Raw genomic sequence first — 17,022 nt, forward strand, 5'->3', positions numbered from 1 at the left:
GTTCAATATAAAAGCGAGATAATAATAAACTAGAATCAGTTTACTTACTGCCTGAAACGTTTGAAATGAACCACAAGAATATCAGGCAAAGACCATACATCAAGGGTTTTTACTACTGGTAAGTACTGCTGACAATGAGGACATCTCCAAGCATCGTCCATTGTCAAGGTTTCTGCCTTGGTGTAATGTCTTAGGCACTCTTCTAAAGTCAAGGGAGCTCCACCTGTAGAATAACATACCTTTTTTTAGGCTTTACAGAAAAGACACATTTCGGTACTGAAGTTCTAGTAAAAACTATTATTATTTCTTTTATTCGTTCGATAAACTGTTTACCTTGAAGGGCTTGGGCTTTCAATTCTCTAACACTTGAATGCTCTTCCACGTAATCGCAATCATCTGCAATAATTGCGGTCTTGGTTTCTGGTGTCCATTCGAGCACTAATTTTACGTGGGCGGGTCCTTCATCTTCGCCGCAAAGGGCTAAGGCTTGGTCAATTGCTTCCATAAAGAGCGGATGTTGCAACTCTGGTTCCAAATAGCACGGAGGTTCGTTATCATCACATGCCGGATCGGAAATTTTCATTTTGAATATCTAATAAAAGAAAAAAAAATCAAATTGAAGATACATTTTGAATATCATTACAAACATCAACAACTCTATCTACTTACACTATTTTACGATCTTTTTATATAATTTCAGGACTTTTATAAGAGACAGATAAATATTTTGTGTCATTTACCAATCTAATACAAAAGAAATGACATAAGCATTGTATTTCGAGAACATCCAAGGAAAGTCCTTTACGAAATTCTAAGATATATTTATCTTTTTAGTTGCTCCATTTTATACATAAACACCAAGTAATGGGTATTTCAAATTGAATGTAATAAATCAATCAGAGCGCAGTCTCTTTGATGTAAGCACAAAAAGAGAATTTGCCGTTGGTGCCTTAATTAAAACGTAATCTGATTAATTAACAATTGCAATATTTCAATCGTTAATTACTTGGTAAATGTTAAACTAAGTAGAATAATGAGTTTTGAATATACATTAAACCTTAAAGCGATCCATAAGAGACTACAGTAGATATTTGACTAAATCTTCGCTTATAGAAACGAATGCCAATAAGCCTTAAAAATCAATAAGGAATTTGAAGATTATTCTGCACTGTTATGTACAGTATCCTTAGATAGAGCTTTAGACGCTTTAAATTTAGTAACCACCAGGGGTAGAATGACATTAACATTACTAACCTGATGGTTATAAAAAAATTAATTTGAGAAAAAAATTTTCATACATAAAAAAATCTTCAGAAACAAACACTTGACATATTTGATAAAAAAGTTTCGCTACTGTTTTGCTGTATTTGTAAGTTGCAGTGTTTTATACATATTTGTATGCATTATAAATACATACAATAAAAACATAAATTTAGTTTATATTAAAATATTAATTTTATTCAGTCATCCATACTGCTATATCTGTGGGAGTATGGTACTATAAGGACTTAATAAACAAATGCATAATTTTACCCTGACTTACCCCACAAGGTTGAGATGATGTTAGGACGTCATCGTGCAATATGGAGGCCATCTCTTTTAGAACAAGCTTTTGTAAATCTTCATATGAAGTTTCTCTACTAATCTGCATAGTATATGGACTACCTGTGAATGAACTCCAGTCATAAGTTTTTATTTAAATTTATTATATTTGGAAAAGCGCAACATTAGTAATACAAAAGCATATTTTTTATCGCAGAATATAAAATATTGAAAACCAGCATTACTCTTGAATGGGTGTATTTCTCATTGATAATATTATCAACATATACCTATAAATAAATTAAGCAGCATGTCTGTTACTTATCTAATTATCTAAACGCCATGGATTTTTTTAATTTGAAAGCATTCCTAAAATTATTTATAACTTACTATAAAGGAGGAGGTGATAAGATATATATAAACTGTCAAGTGACAAAATGACAGACAAGAGAAAAGTGGTTTTATGAAGACTAATTGCAAACTTTTCAAATATTCATACAAGTTTTTGATCTAAAGGTATTTCACATAATGAAGTTACAGAAAATGAACAAATGTAATGACAGTACACAATAATCCTGCACGACTGTTAAGCCCAAATAGTTAACGCCGAGTGTGAAGGCTTTAGTTAGCATTTTTATTAGTTTAAAACATTTCCATTTTTATTTTAATTTTTTTTTACACCCTAGATATATAAGTTCGTATGATATCGCTCTTTACGAGGAGACTGACAAAGAATGGGTTTAAAAATTATGAAAATCATGTAATGCATGAGATGAACTTTACGGCCTCTAATAGGTATGAATATGAAGAAGAGGGGGGGATGTAATCAGTATATTGCTCCGGAATCATAGATCTCAAAACGGGTCCACGAAAAGGATATTTTTAACAGGCTGTGTGGCGTTGTGGGACACCCAATAGAAACGAAGTTTCTAACATTATCCAACACATCTTGCACTTGGAAGGTTAAGAAAAATGCTTACTGGTTATTTTGTCTAGGGGATTGTAAAAATTGTGTGCATCCTGATTTCACATGAGTAAAGTTATAAGAGTAAAGGTTGAACATATTTTTAATTTTTTAACAATAACCTTTCCTAATTGCTATCAATTGTTCTGTTGTTGTTTAGAGTGGAAAAAAACTCTCGATCGGTAGATGTTTACGACATGTCCTAAATTATTTTTAAAGTATGTTGCCAGTAAATTTCAGTCTAGCGTAGAATAATGAAAATGATCCTTGAACTTAAAAACAGTTTACGAGTAACCTCTAAGTCTGCCAAAACTTTTCGGAAATTTACATTGGTCTAAATTATATTCGAACTTGGCACGCTGCACAGTAAAACTGTATTTTGTACACTGAAACCGTTGTATTTTAGATGAAAAAAGAGTAGCACACAGAAAAACGTCTTTCTGAAGCCAATAACAGTAACAATTGGAATTTATGAACATACATAAACAAACTCGAAAACCTTCACAAAATTTTCTTATTCGTTTATACTAAAAGAAAGCAAACAACGTTGAATGCAGTTAATAATTGAGTAAAAAATGAAGCATTAAACGGAGAAAAATATTGTGCAATAAACAAACAATAAAACGCAAGACAAACAAAAATATTCAATATCAAAAGATCTACTAATTATGGTTTTTGAATAATTTTCTATTTTCTATTACGATATTCCAGTAGCTTGGTACGGAGCCCTATTCATATGAGTTGAATTAGCATTTCGTCGGTTTTCATTTACAACTTTTACCTTAATAAATAAAGGAGTTTGTCTAGAATTTCTGACTGACAGGCGAAAGTATTGGGTCCGTTTGAACGATAACAACGAACGAAAACAGTATTCGAAAGGGGTGAAACAGAGATTGTATAAGATTGAAAAAAAGCAAAACATTCCTTAAAAAACGCGATCATACACTGAGGTGTCATTTGAAAGATACCGAAATTCTTTTCGATTATTTATCAAAATTATAGTTCTTCATGAATTATACATACATATATGTATATTATTCCATATACTGCTGGCGAATTTTTGATCTTATATAAATGAGTAGCTACGTTTTACGCATAACTTACCAAATCTTTCACATGAGTCTTCTCGCACCACCACATTGATCCAACATAAGAGGATGTATGCACTTGTGGCATCATCTTCGATGTCTTTTAGTTGAGCTACTTCTATACAATAAACGGGATCGATTTCTGATATAACGCTAATTGGTTGCGAATTCGTGAATGTTCTCATAAAACCACTACTACCTATTTCGGTTAGTAACATATTTTTCTTATTTATCGACGTGTCGGATTCCAAAATATCACGTAGTTCAATCACAGTCGCTCCGGAAGGCAAACTTAGACCGATACGGACTTGGCGAGGCTGTTGTGAAGTGTACAGTACCTAAAAGAAAGTTGAAGAGAGTTAATATAATTTGATGCATTCTTTGATAAAATCTTTAACTGAACAGATTTAACTAAGTGACTTTAGTAGTTTAGAGAACCTTCATCCAGTACCAAAATCTCATGTATGTATTTTTCAGGTGCATTCTTCATTCCCCTGCACTCCAGATCTGACGTTACAGCTATCAGTTGTTGTTTTTGACAGTTGCTATCGCTGTCCATCTTTTAGGGCTTCGCCACTTGTCCCAGATGCTCTGCTCCTGCTGTTGGTGTTTTGACCCTTACGGTCTTCTTCATCTGTAGCTTCTTGCTCTTCACGTTCATCATCCGTAGACACCTCAACCGTTGTCCCTTAACAGGTGGTTGACAATGACAGCTACCAAAGACAACAACTGACAGCCGCAACGTGAGAACAGGAGTGCAGAGGGCAAAATTGAACACAAAAAGGACGAGAATAAATATTCATAAGAAAATAAATGGGAAACTGATACTGGATCCTTAAACTTACTAAAGTCAATTAGATAATGTTATTTGAATCTGTTGAGTTAAAAATTTCACTCAAAGAAAGCATTAAATTATATTATCCCTCACTGATTCTAAATGCACGTATTTATTTCAAACACCCATATTAATTAAGTCACGCCTCCATGTTAATCCCCAATATCGCCATCTACTGATATTTAGGTGTTGCTAACTGCGTAAATTTCAATCAATTAGCTATTGACCAAGAACAATGATCTTTATTAATTTAGCTTACTTGACACGTTGCCTATCACATATACAATAAGCTGCACCCTAGATTTAGCTATCTTCGTAAAGGGGAGCGCCCATCAAAGAAGTGTAGCATTAAAACATAGCAGAAGCGTGATTCTGGCATGACAGCGACGTGGCATAACTTTTTTCAAAGCACACAGGTAGATTCAGTAAATTTACTCAATATGAATGAAAACCGTCCAAATGGAAGACACTGAATACATCATAAGGAATAAGGTCATCAGTCTTAAGATTAGTTAGATATTCTCCTTCACTTTTTCCTATCCTGAGCTAATCTTCGCATTTACCTAAATTTAGAACATCGCCACATTTGCCTCAATCATTGAAAAAAAAAACGAATATTGAAATTTGGATCATCTTTCATTTTTGGTTAATCAACAACAAAGTGAAGTAACACTTAAGAGGCGTGACAAAAAAATAGAGCAAGTTTTACTTCAATTGCAATGGCATGACGTGCTACAAGCTACAACTGGCATGTTACTTGCTACGTTCGTTCTGTAAGCGCTGATTCATTTGCTAGCATCGGTTCAATTTGAAATAGCATTCTAGAAGTACGTCACCTACTAGATCACGCGCCAGATCATACGCCATATCATTTAGGTGGGCGCTCCGCTTTAGGCCTTGGTCAAACATTTGAAACACTACGCTTACCAGCAAATATCAGTAGATGGCGACTACTGACTTTAATTTGATTTAACAAACATGACGAGCACTTAAACCTACTGGACTTGCTCTTTTTGTACCACTGGCTCTTGGTACGCACTACTTAAACTTATATTTTCAATAGAATTAATTAACAAACAACTTACAGTGACATAAATGGATTGATGATCAATTTGAGGCAGTTGAACCGAAATACACTGGAAGGGGTCGAACGTGTTTGATTGCGTTCGGCATCGTGAGCAGCTTAACGAAGATCGATACTGGGCCTGGAATACAGCCTGTATAAAGGAATTATTACCCCTATTGTAATTGGCCAAAGTTTCTGCTGCAATTATTTCATCCGATTTTCCTCCTCCCGAAACCTGTAAAAAGGAAATAAAAATTGTTTAAGTGCAAGTCAACATTTTTCAAACAACATTCAAATCACTTTATATTATAATTTATACAAATTATGTACTCAAGGGGGTAACAACATTCTTATCTAGATATTACATAGGAAGAAGGGGACTAAAAGGGCGGATTCAATCAAAATAAATAGCATTATCAATCGTAAACATCTTGGAACCTCTCTAAAACAAATATCGGTCTCTGTGTCAGGTTTCAAGAACATTGTGAAGATTTATTAAGAAAATTGGGATTTTCTTTGTCTCTAAGCTAGGAGATGGAGCAGTTCCGCACTGTTGCATCCTGAATCTGGACAATGTATAAAACCAGATCATCAAAATGTATTCAGAGACAATGATTTCAGCACCCTCTTACTGACCAATCAAGCACGTTATTTTTAGTATATGACCAAAGGACTTTCATGTTGTAATAGTTGCAACAGTTGGAATGGTATTTACAAATAGTAACACCATTTGGTCTAAATTTAAAAGAATCCACAATTGAACGGTATGCTACAGGGGCTTTGCAAAATTTCCCCTCGTCAGTGCCATGTTTTTTTGGCTCCTCCCATTTGAGGAAATCGAATAATATGCGCGGAGATGTGATATTTTATTTTTTAAGCAAAATTGATGCTGTTCTTTATCTTACGAAGATAAAATTAAATGGAAAGAATTTTGTACCTATTTGGAACAGTTCGAACTCCTTAGTTTTGCTTTTAATTTATTTCGAATTTATTAAAACTTAAACTTGACAAAATACACATGATTAATATTCACCCAGCACCCACAATTAATGAGATAAAGTGCAAGCTGCACATTTCCAAATTATGTGAAGGAGCGTCATATTTATTTCCGGAATTTGGAATTATAGTTTATTTTACTTTGTAGTTATCGCTATCTCTCCAAATATGCATACATATGTACACATTACTTAAAAGGTCAGTTTCATCTACAATAAATAATTTGTGAAATAATGTTATATCACTGATTGTGAGTATCATCTACTAAACAATGTACTATCGGAATAAGTACAAAGTTGAATCATTCTTAGATTGTATCATGCGAAAAAGGAAATCAATTTATCAAAAAACATTTAACAAAATCTTTGTTACGTATAAAAAGGAATCTAATTTTGTTGGTTGTGTAATAATTCTTACATTTGAAGATTCTAATTTTACCAATAAATCAACAATTGTTCAGGAGTGAACTTTTTATTTATTATAGTGCGACGTTTCGAGATAGGTTGGTAGGACACCTTCTCAGACATGAAGGTCTAGTCAGAGACATATTAGAGGCAGAAACAGGAGTTAGGAGGGGTACAGGTAGACCTAGGTTAGATTACTGTTCTCAAAATAAAATGCGAAGATTAGCTCAGCATAGGAAAGAGTGGAGGTACCAGTCTTCGGACTGACGACCTTATGATGATGATGATGCGACGTTTCGACCGCAGTTTCGGTCATAATCAGGCTTAACGAATACCATACTATTCCTATCGTTAATCAATATCTATATTGATATCGATATTGATTGTTGTTCACAGAATACGTTTACGATGTAATAATTATTTTAGTAGACCTGATAGGAACAGTGTGATATTCGTTAAGCCTGATGATGACCGAAACTGACGGTCGAAACATCGCACTGTAATAAATAAAAAGTTCACTCCTGAACTATTGTTGGTTTATTGGCACAATTAAAGTCTTCAAATGTAAAACCTTTGTTAAATTTATTTCTGATTTCACTCCTTACTGATAGTATACAACCCCAAATCTTTTGTATAATAGAATAAGTTTATTGTAAAGTCCAGCTTATTTAATAGAATTATGAAATTCATGAAGTACTTTTTATTTGTGTAAGCATGTGGAAGATACTTAACCGTCTCGACAAGGTAAAATATTAAAAATAATCCCTTCCACAAGGCTGTCGTAGTACGTCATAATCGTTATCAACCCTACCAATATTCTATGTATTCGAATTAGATGCAATAGAATCTGCCTGAGGCCGACTAAATAAAATTTCCTTATGTATCAAGTATAACAGCAGAAAACATCAATCAACAATCCAATAAGTTGGAAATAACAAGGAAAAGAATGCAGAATAGAATGCTTTAAAAACCATTCTATATTTTTAGCTTTCCATTCTAAGGCTTTCACTAACTTCTCCCCTAACAAAACTTGCGTGTCAAAGGTGCATTAAGCTAGGGTTCGGTAGCTTGAGTTTCTACTATCTATATTTATAGCTTAGTTAAAATCGAAAATGCCATTCTTAAATAAATTATAAACGAGAAAGAATTTAACGAGCAAACATATCTACTTTATCATTTATTAATACACTTTAATATTTAAACACTGAGCAAAAAAATAAAAATTTTACTGCCTTCTTCTGTTTTACTATTAATATAAAGTTCTTTTATCACAGAAAGCCTTTTTTGTAAATCATTTTAATCCTCATAAACATGATAAACTTACCCACACGGGCCTAACGGCAAACACCTCATTGGAATGACNCAAGCCACTACTGTCTTGGTATGCTAACATACCACGAATTTTAGACTACAGTAATTAGATGAATGGCCGATGAAGAGATAATTTAGATGGCATTTTTGTACAACGAATTATTATGATGGCAGGATAGAATATAAAAAAAAATACAACGTGTAATTACACAACACGCTACTGAAGTGAAACTTCTACAAACACACAAATATACCGGGATAGGGATTAAGGAATTGATGGTGGTATAGTTGAGATCTAACCCTGCCTAACCTAATTAACGTGGTGGTGACAAAGCTGAAACAGTATTTTTCAAAATCGTCTAGGTATAATGGGCATGATTTTTTATGCAAGCAATTTTTGGGTACTTCGAACAACAGTTGATTATCAAAATGACCAAAATGCCCAAGGACAGTATTTCAGGTGTTGTATTTATCTTATGCGCGCTATTTACCCTTGAAACGAAGGATCAATTGCGCACGTATTATTTATTGTTAAATAGTGCTAGTAATAACTGAAACGACACACAAATGCTTTATTAAACTATTACCTAAACAGTGGGGGACAAGCCTAGTAAACTTAATAAAAATGAAACAAAAACCTACGCGATCATAGCCTGACCTAATCTATCGGAAAGATATTTACTGGTTACCTATAATTTCGTAAAAGAAGAAAAAGTAAAAAAAAAAAACTTTTGGGTGTTTCATTCCCACGAGCCATTAATGCTGGTGGGCGGCCCTCTTCAGCCTCCTTTCCGGAATCGTGAGAATGGGTGGGTGATGGTTCGGGTGAGAATGATGAGACGGACGAAATGAAGACAGAAGAGAATGAAAGATTATCTGTGGAATATTACTGCCTCAGCATTTGCCCAAGTGATTCAAGGAAACCACATAAAAACTTGGACCAAGGCAGACGGACCCGGAATAAAATCGGAGTCCTCCCGAATGCTAAGCAATAGTCTAAACCTCTAGGCCATGCCGCTCGGTGAAAAAGTTCACCAACGGGAATCTAGACCGAATTCGTTTGTAAGAGGCTACAACAGTCACCACTTTACCACTGAATGGGTTGTTTATTTTTATAATAGACTTTAGGAGTTTTTGAAGGAAATCCAATTCACCAAAATATTAAAAAATTAAAAGTATGTGGTAATGCCACAGCGAAAAGTAAAAAAAAGTGAGATTTTTATTTACTTAAGTAGTACAAAACTTATAGATATTTAGCCGCATGTGACTTGATAAAAGTAAAAGCACTTTGTTTTACTTCATTTATTATGTATTACGCTTATTTTACAGTATGCAATTGATCTGTGATTAACTAGTCGCGAACTAATTATAACGTAAATGTATAACTGCCCCATCAGCATTTGCTTAAGTGATCCAAGGAAACCACAGAAAAACTTGGACCAAGGCAGACGGACCCGGAATCAAACCGGCGTCCTCCCGAATGCTAAGCAATAGTCTAAAACTCTAGGCCATGCCGCTCAGTGAAAAAGTTCACCAACGAGAATCTAGACCGAATTCGTTTGTAAGAGACTACAACAGTCACCACTTTACCACTGAAAGGGTTGTTTATTTTTATAATAGACTTTAGGAGTTTTTGAAGGAAATCCAATTCATCAAAATATGAGAATTAAAGAGAATAATGGTGAAAGAAGGTAGATTGTGGAAAACCTTCAGTGATGTAGTGTGCGCTTATTACTTTTAAATGTATGTGGTAATGTCACAGCGAAAAGTAAAAAAAAGTGAGATTTTTATTTACTTAAGTAGTACACAACTTACAGATATTTAGCCGCATGTGACTTGATAAAAGTTCATTTTATATGTATTACGCTTATTTTACAGTATGCAATTGATCTGTGATTAACTAGTCGCGAACTAATTATAACGTAAATGTATAACTGCCCCATCAGCGTTTGCTTAAGTGATCCAAGGAAACCACAGAAAAACTTGGACCAAGGCAGACGGACCCGGAATCAAACCGGCGTCCTCCCGAATGGTAAGCAATGGTCTAAACCTCTAGCCTCCATGTCGCTTTCGGTGAAAAAGTTCACCAACGAGAATCTAGACCGAATTCGTTTGTAAGAGGCTACAAAAGTCACCACTTTACCACTGAACGGGTTGTCTATTTTTATAATAGACTTTAGGATTTTTTGAGGGAAATCCAACTCATCAGAATAAGAGAGTTAAAGAGAATAATGGTAAAAGATTGTGGAAAACCTTCAGTGAAGTAGTGTACGCTTATTAGTTTTAAAAGAATTTGACAATGCCAACAGCGAAAAGTGAAAAAAGTGAAAGATTTTTATTTACTTAAGTAGTACAAAACTTATAAACATTTAGACGTATGTGACTTGATTAAAAAGTAAAAGCATTTTGTTTTACTTCATTTATTATGTATTACGCTTAACTTACAGTATGCAATTGATCTGTGATTAACTAGTCGCGAACTAATTATAACGTAAATGTACCTACCTGAATTTGTAATACATTAAAATTAAATCAATTAGACATAGGTATAGCATGTATGCAGTTGTAAATTAAAAGTGATTTCTCGTTATAGAAAGTACTTTCACTGGTAAATACCATTCATTGCCATTGATGCCACGAAGCCTTAGAAATTTCCTGACCTTTCTATCTATACGCAATCAAGTGTAAATAACTTTAAGAAATTAAATACAATGACTAACTGATTACTGTAGTGTAAACACCATGATTATGCATAAATACATATATATGCAGCCCAGCGATGTTAAATGTATCAATTTCTTGAAATATGTACTGGTTTTTCAAGATTTGTACCATGCGCCAAGCCACTACTGTCTTGGTATGCTAACATACCAAGTTCTGAATATTGACTGTAAGTCTGCCATCTAGCATAGAATCAAATAATAATTAATATTTTTTTTTCTTATTTCTCACTATTTTCAGAGAGCCGAGGGGCAAACCAGCTGTCAATCAGCATAGATAACTATTTGGGCATGCTCAAAGGACTCGGATAAGTCATTAATAAAAAGTATAAATAAAACAGGGCTTAAATGAGATCCCTGTGGCACCCCAGCTGTCAATCGGCATAGATAACTATTTGGGCATGCTCAAAGGACTCGGATAAGTCATTAATAAAAAGTAAAAATAAAACAAGGCTTAAATGAGATCCCTGTGGCACCCCAGCTGTCAATCGGCATAGATAACTATTTGGGCATGCTCAAAGGACTCGGATAAGTCATTAATAAAAAGTAAAAATAAAACAAGGCTTAAATGAGATCCCTGTGGCACCCCAGCTGTCAATCGGCATAGATAACTATTTGGGCATGCTCAAAGGACTCGGATAAGTCATTAATAAAAAGTAAAAATAAAACAAGGCTTAAATGAGATCCCTGTGGCACCCCAGCTGTCAATCGGCATAGATAACTATTTGGGCATGCTCAAAGGACTCGGATAAGTCATTAATAAAAAGTAAAAATAAAACAAGGCTTAAATGAGATCCCTGTGGCACCCCAGCTGTCAATCGGCATAGATAACTATTTGGGCATGCTCAAAGGACTCGGATAAGTCATTAATAAAAAGTAAAAATAAAACAAGGCTTAAATGAGATCCCTGTGGCACCCCAGCTGTCAATCGGCATAGATAACTATTTGGGCATGCTCAAAGGACTCGGATAAGTCATTAATAAAAAGTAAAAATAAAACAAGGCTTAAATGAGATCCCTGTGGCACCCCAGCTGTCAATCGGCATAGATAACTATTTGGGCATGCTCAAAGGACTCGGATAAGTCATTAATAAAAAGTATAAATAAAACAGGGCTTAAATGAGATCCCTGTGGCACCCCAGCTGTCAATCGGCATGGATAACTATTTGGGCATGCTCATAGGACTCGGATAAGTCATTAATAGAAAGTATAAATAAAATAAATGAGAGCCCATTTCTAGTTAAATTTGGACTATATAAAGTACATTAAACGTTTTACATTTTTGCACGTGATAAAGGATGCGAAGTCTGTTAACGCTGTCTGCTATTATAATAAATATACTTGAATAAAGGGTTTACTAACAGCGTGAACGTGACAGGTCTGTGATATACAACTTAAAACCCTTTTCACAAATAAGTGGTTAGTTACTCATTCTTTCAAGTCATGAAAAATTTTGCTCTTTAAGGGATTTATTCGATACTTTGAAATACTTACGGCGTTTTACTATAATAAAATCGATTATTGAATATTTAAATTTTGTTCCATCTTTTTCCGCCTTATTGTAAGTGTTTGTTATAAGTCGCATTACGATTTAAATAGTAGCAATTGCGTAAATTGAGCAATTCTATCGATGAATAAGTAATAACTAAACACGTTTCTATAGCAGCCAATGCAAACAATCGTGTACGAAATATATAAACACACATGTCGTAATTTTATTTATACCGTTTGCTTTGTTCCATGTTTAACGAGTTTTTCCTTTGTTTTTACATAAACTGTCCAATATGATTATTACATAGTGCTTGGATTGTCGAACTTTGCTCGGTATGACAGGTTCGGCGGGGCCTGGAGCAGGAAGTCTTCGGGAAGACGCTTTCTTTAGCCCCTTTTTAAGAATTAAGGTGCAGTTGTATGTAATTCATTTTAAAAATGTTGCACTAACGAAAACGCATCGCTATTTGTGTAGTAGTTTATATTACACGTAATCTGTGATAGTTTCCTATCACATAAAAAGAAGCGGAACAAACGGCGGTGGAATAATTGAATTGAAACTAGTACCTACTCTTAAAATTAGTTTGATGTAAAAAATGTATAGGTATATTACAGGGAATTAATGGATTTTCAAGTATGTTTTACGTTTTTTTAATTTTCATAATAAAAAATTTCATAAAAAAGATTAATCTATACATCGAAGACGCCATCAACATCATTAAAGACAGTACAACTGTAGGGATAGATGAGCAAGGGCAAAAGATTAGTATGCTTAGATTTGCAGATGATATAGCAGTATTAGCATCTAGCAAGGAGGACCTAGAGATAGCTTTAAATAAAATGGAAGCGGTACTGACAGATCAGTACTGTATGAAAATAAATAAAAGTAAAACTAAAATACTGATATGCAAGGGAAGAAAAAGTAGGGAAAGAGCGAATATAAAGATAGGAGACGAAAAATTAGAAGAAGTGGCTGATTTTAGATACCTAGGAAGTCAGATAAGTGAGGATGGAAGGAGTAGTAGGGATATAAAGCAGAGGATAGCGCAGGGTCGTGTCGCCTTTAATAAAAAGAAGTCACTTCTATGCTCGCGAACGGTTAATTTAGAAATTCGAAAAAGGTTGTTAAAGGTGTATGTTTGGAGCACGGCGTTGTACGGGTGCGAAACATGGACAGTGGGAGCGGCGGAAAAGAAAAGGTTAGAAGCGTTCGAAATGTGGTGTTATAGGCGGATGATGAGGATATCGTGGGTAGAAAAGGTTAGAAATGAAGAGGTATTGGAAAGAATAGGAGAACAGAGGACTCTATGGAAGTCAATAAAAAATAGGCGAGATAGGTTGGTAGGACACCTTCTCAGGCATGAAGGTCTAGTCAGAGACATATTAGAGGCAGAAACAGGAGTTAGGAGGGGTAGAGGTAGACCTAGATTAGATTACTGTTCGCAAATAGTTAAGGATGTGGGTTGTTCTAGTTTTAGGGAAATGCGAAGATTAGCTCAGGATAGGAAAGAGTGGACGTACGTGTCCAACCAGTCTTAGGACTGACGACCTTATGATGATGAAGAAAAAGAGGCGAGCGTGTATTAATGTAGACACGTAGGAAGTGAAACTTCTTTAGATTGTATATTATAGCAGTATTTTTTTAATTAAACTATTGAATTAACTAATTACTAAACATCAAAAAATACAACTTTATTTCGATCGGACGAATTCGGAATATTGGTTTAGTTTTGTGTAATATTATCATTATCATAAGGTTGTTAGTCCTAATACTGGTTGGACACGTACCTCCACTCTCTCCTATCCTGAGCTAATCTTCGCATCATCCTAAAATTAGAAAAACCCACATCCTTAACTATTTGCGAACAGTAATCTAATCTAAGTCTACTTCTACAACTCCCGTTTCTGCCTTTATATGTCTCTGACTAGACCTTCATATCTGAGAAGGTCTCCTACCAACCTATCTCGCCTATCTCTTATTAACTTCTATAAAGTCCTGTTCTCCTATTATTTCTAATAGCTCTTCATTTCTAACCTTCTCTATCCGTGGTATCCTCATCATTCGCTTATAACACCATATTTCGAACGCTTCTAACCTTTTCTTTTCCGCCGCGCCTACTGTCCATGTTTCGCACCCGTACAGCGCCGCGCTCCAAACATACACTTTTAACAATCTTTTTCGAATTTCTAAACTAACCGTTCGCGAGCATAGATGTGTAATATATAGTTATATATTGGATTTATATAGTGTAAAATATATAAGATTATGATATATAAAATACACAAGGTTCGACGTCTAAAAAGCTATTAATGTATAATTAACTTTTACAACGTCAATACCCGAACATAATTTAAACGACGAATTTAACAATTAAGTCTTAATATGATATTCGTGTTGTTATGTACTTCACAAAATAATTCATTGTAAGAATAAATATTTAAAAAAGATGCATTCTTCTTTATTGAACTTAATTTTTGTTAATAACTTTTACCATACAAAACTACATAGGAATTACAAACCAAAACAAACAAACACAAACGCATATGCAGTAGCAGTATAGCGTAGGTGCGATCTGCTGACAATTTGTAGAAATGACAATTTTCGGATTATCAGTTGCTATTAATAGGTTAGCTTCTGAAGCCTGTTAAAATGACTCCCTTTGGACATATCCATCAGGGTCACACGTGGTGCCTAACGCTGTGACGCATGACGTTACAATTTTCGGTTTTATACCCTAGTAAATTTCTTTCCTACCCTCGATAAAGAAGTTTTATTTGAAAAATAATTTTAGAATACGTAAAGTGATTGTAAGCTGAAATATGGACCATAAATTTAATCATCGATCGACCCTAACTAACGGCATAAGAAGTGGAACCACAAACACATTCCTGTTAAAAACGGTGCTATGTGTGAAACGATTTATGTATAACATGTTGACATATTTAGGATACAGGATAGGAAAATGTGGAGTAAACTGGTGTAAGCATTCGACTTGAAGAGTTGTACAGGATTGCATTCTCTTGAAGCTAATAAAATCTTATTAATCTTTTACTGACAAGACGGTCTTTAGACCCGAATCAGAATAGCATCAGTTCACCTACTGACCGTGAAAAGGTCTTATCACCAAACTTATCGCCCTCAACACCCCACATTTTCTAATCGGGGTTATCAGTTCCTTCCTCTTTGACAAACCCTCCGTGTCCGCGTTGGCTCTGCATTATCCCCAAGCAACCCGTCACGGCCGGTGTCCCCCAAAGCTTCAAGCTGTCACCTCTTCCGTTCAATCTTGTCTGCGCAGACATGCCGTCCCATCCCTCGATCGTCACAGCTCTCTACACCGATGACATCGCCCTCATAAACTCCGCCCAAACCATTTTCCAGTGCTCCGCAAAAATTAAGAAGTTTCTAGCCCTGCTACTTAATTGATACCGAAGATTAACTCTCCATTAATGAGGCCAAGTCGGAAGCAATTATCTTCTCCCGTAGGACCCGAAAACCTCCCGCCATCACCGTTAACAACCACCGCATCAAATGGAGCAACTCCGTTATTTACTTTGGTGTAATCTGCGACAGAACACTGACATGACGAAAGCACATCCTTGTCACCCGTGCCAAGGCCCTAGCCGCCTTTATTTCCTTCAAGACCTTCTTCCAAAACAGCTCCATCTCCCATCAAACAAAAATCCGTATATCCTTGGTTCATCAGATACATCCAAATTCTGAAATAAACTAGTCTACCTTTACTTCCCAATGCTGCAATCTCATTTGCGGCTAATCTCCGGACCTCAGTGTCAGGTCACCCAAACCCGTCCATCTCGACACTTTCCGACTTCGCCCCTAAACCAAACTACCGTTTCAGAAGGCCCTGCCACCGTCTACTCTGAGGTGATTCCCTTCCGCTGATTCCCAGTTTGTTTTTTTTGTTTAGCGCGAGTGCCCACCCAACTCATCTCAGGTGGGCCATCGATTCTCATTTCCGCCTAATACTTCTTCCCTACAACCATTCCCCTTCCGGCTTCCAACCTCTTCCCATTGAACCTTTCCTGGAACGTGTAACCTCCGGGTTGATCTCCCTACTCGAGAAGGGGTTTTAGTCGGGTAGGCGTTTCGGCAAATCTGACACTACACCCACTTAGGGGGTGTCATTTGAACATTTCCCCTCCTCGAGTAAAAACTGAACAAAAAACAAAAACATCGCTATTTGGTCAGAAGCTGATGTTCTATTAGAGAACAGGTACGAATTGCAGAATAAAAGCGCAGCAAACGGCGGTAATTTATTGTTGAACAAAAATTCATACACCAATAAGTGATAAGTTACCTATTAATAAATACAATTGTTATTAAGGAAGTTTTACACGGAGCCTGTTACGGCGCGGGTGGATTGGAAAAAAAAACTTTTGGGTGTTTCATTCCCACCAGCCAGTAAAGCTGGTGGGCGGGCAGTCCCTCCGGACTATGCCGGAACGTAGGGCGGAAGGCCCTCTTCAGCCTGCTTTCAGGAATCGTGGGAATGGGTGGGTGGTGGTTCGGGTGAGAAAGATGAGACGGACGAAATGAAGACAGAAGAGAGTGAAAGATTATCTGTGGAATATTACTGCCTCAGCA

The 17,022-nt window shown here is 35.6% G+C and overlaps 1 protein-coding gene across 1 annotated transcript in view; it reads right to left on the reverse strand.

Moving 5' to 3' along the window:
- LOC108744121 (ubiquitin carboxyl-terminal hydrolase 31) overlaps positions 1-17,022 on the reverse strand; it is a 74,779-nt gene that overhangs the window by 1,823 nt on the left and 55,934 nt on the right. The window contains exons 2-6 of the mRNA XM_025973823.1: positions 5,515-5,730; positions 3,611-3,932; positions 1,544-1,665; positions 334-592; positions 49-223 (exon numbers count right to left, since the gene is read on the reverse strand). Coding sequence (XP_025829608.1) covers positions 49-223; positions 334-592; positions 1,544-1,665; positions 3,611-3,932; positions 5,515-5,730 — 1,094 coding nt within the window. The remainder of the gene's footprint in view (positions 1-48; positions 224-333; positions 593-1,543; positions 1,666-3,610; positions 3,933-5,514; positions 5,731-17,022) is intronic.

The sequence above is a fragment of the Agrilus planipennis genome, unplaced genomic scaffold (assembly GCF_000699045.2).
Source record: "Agrilus planipennis isolate EAB-ADULT unplaced genomic scaffold, Apla_2.0 scaffold18, whole genome shotgun sequence".
Lineage (NCBI taxonomy): Eukaryota > Metazoa > Arthropoda > Insecta > Coleoptera > Buprestidae > Agrilus > Agrilus planipennis.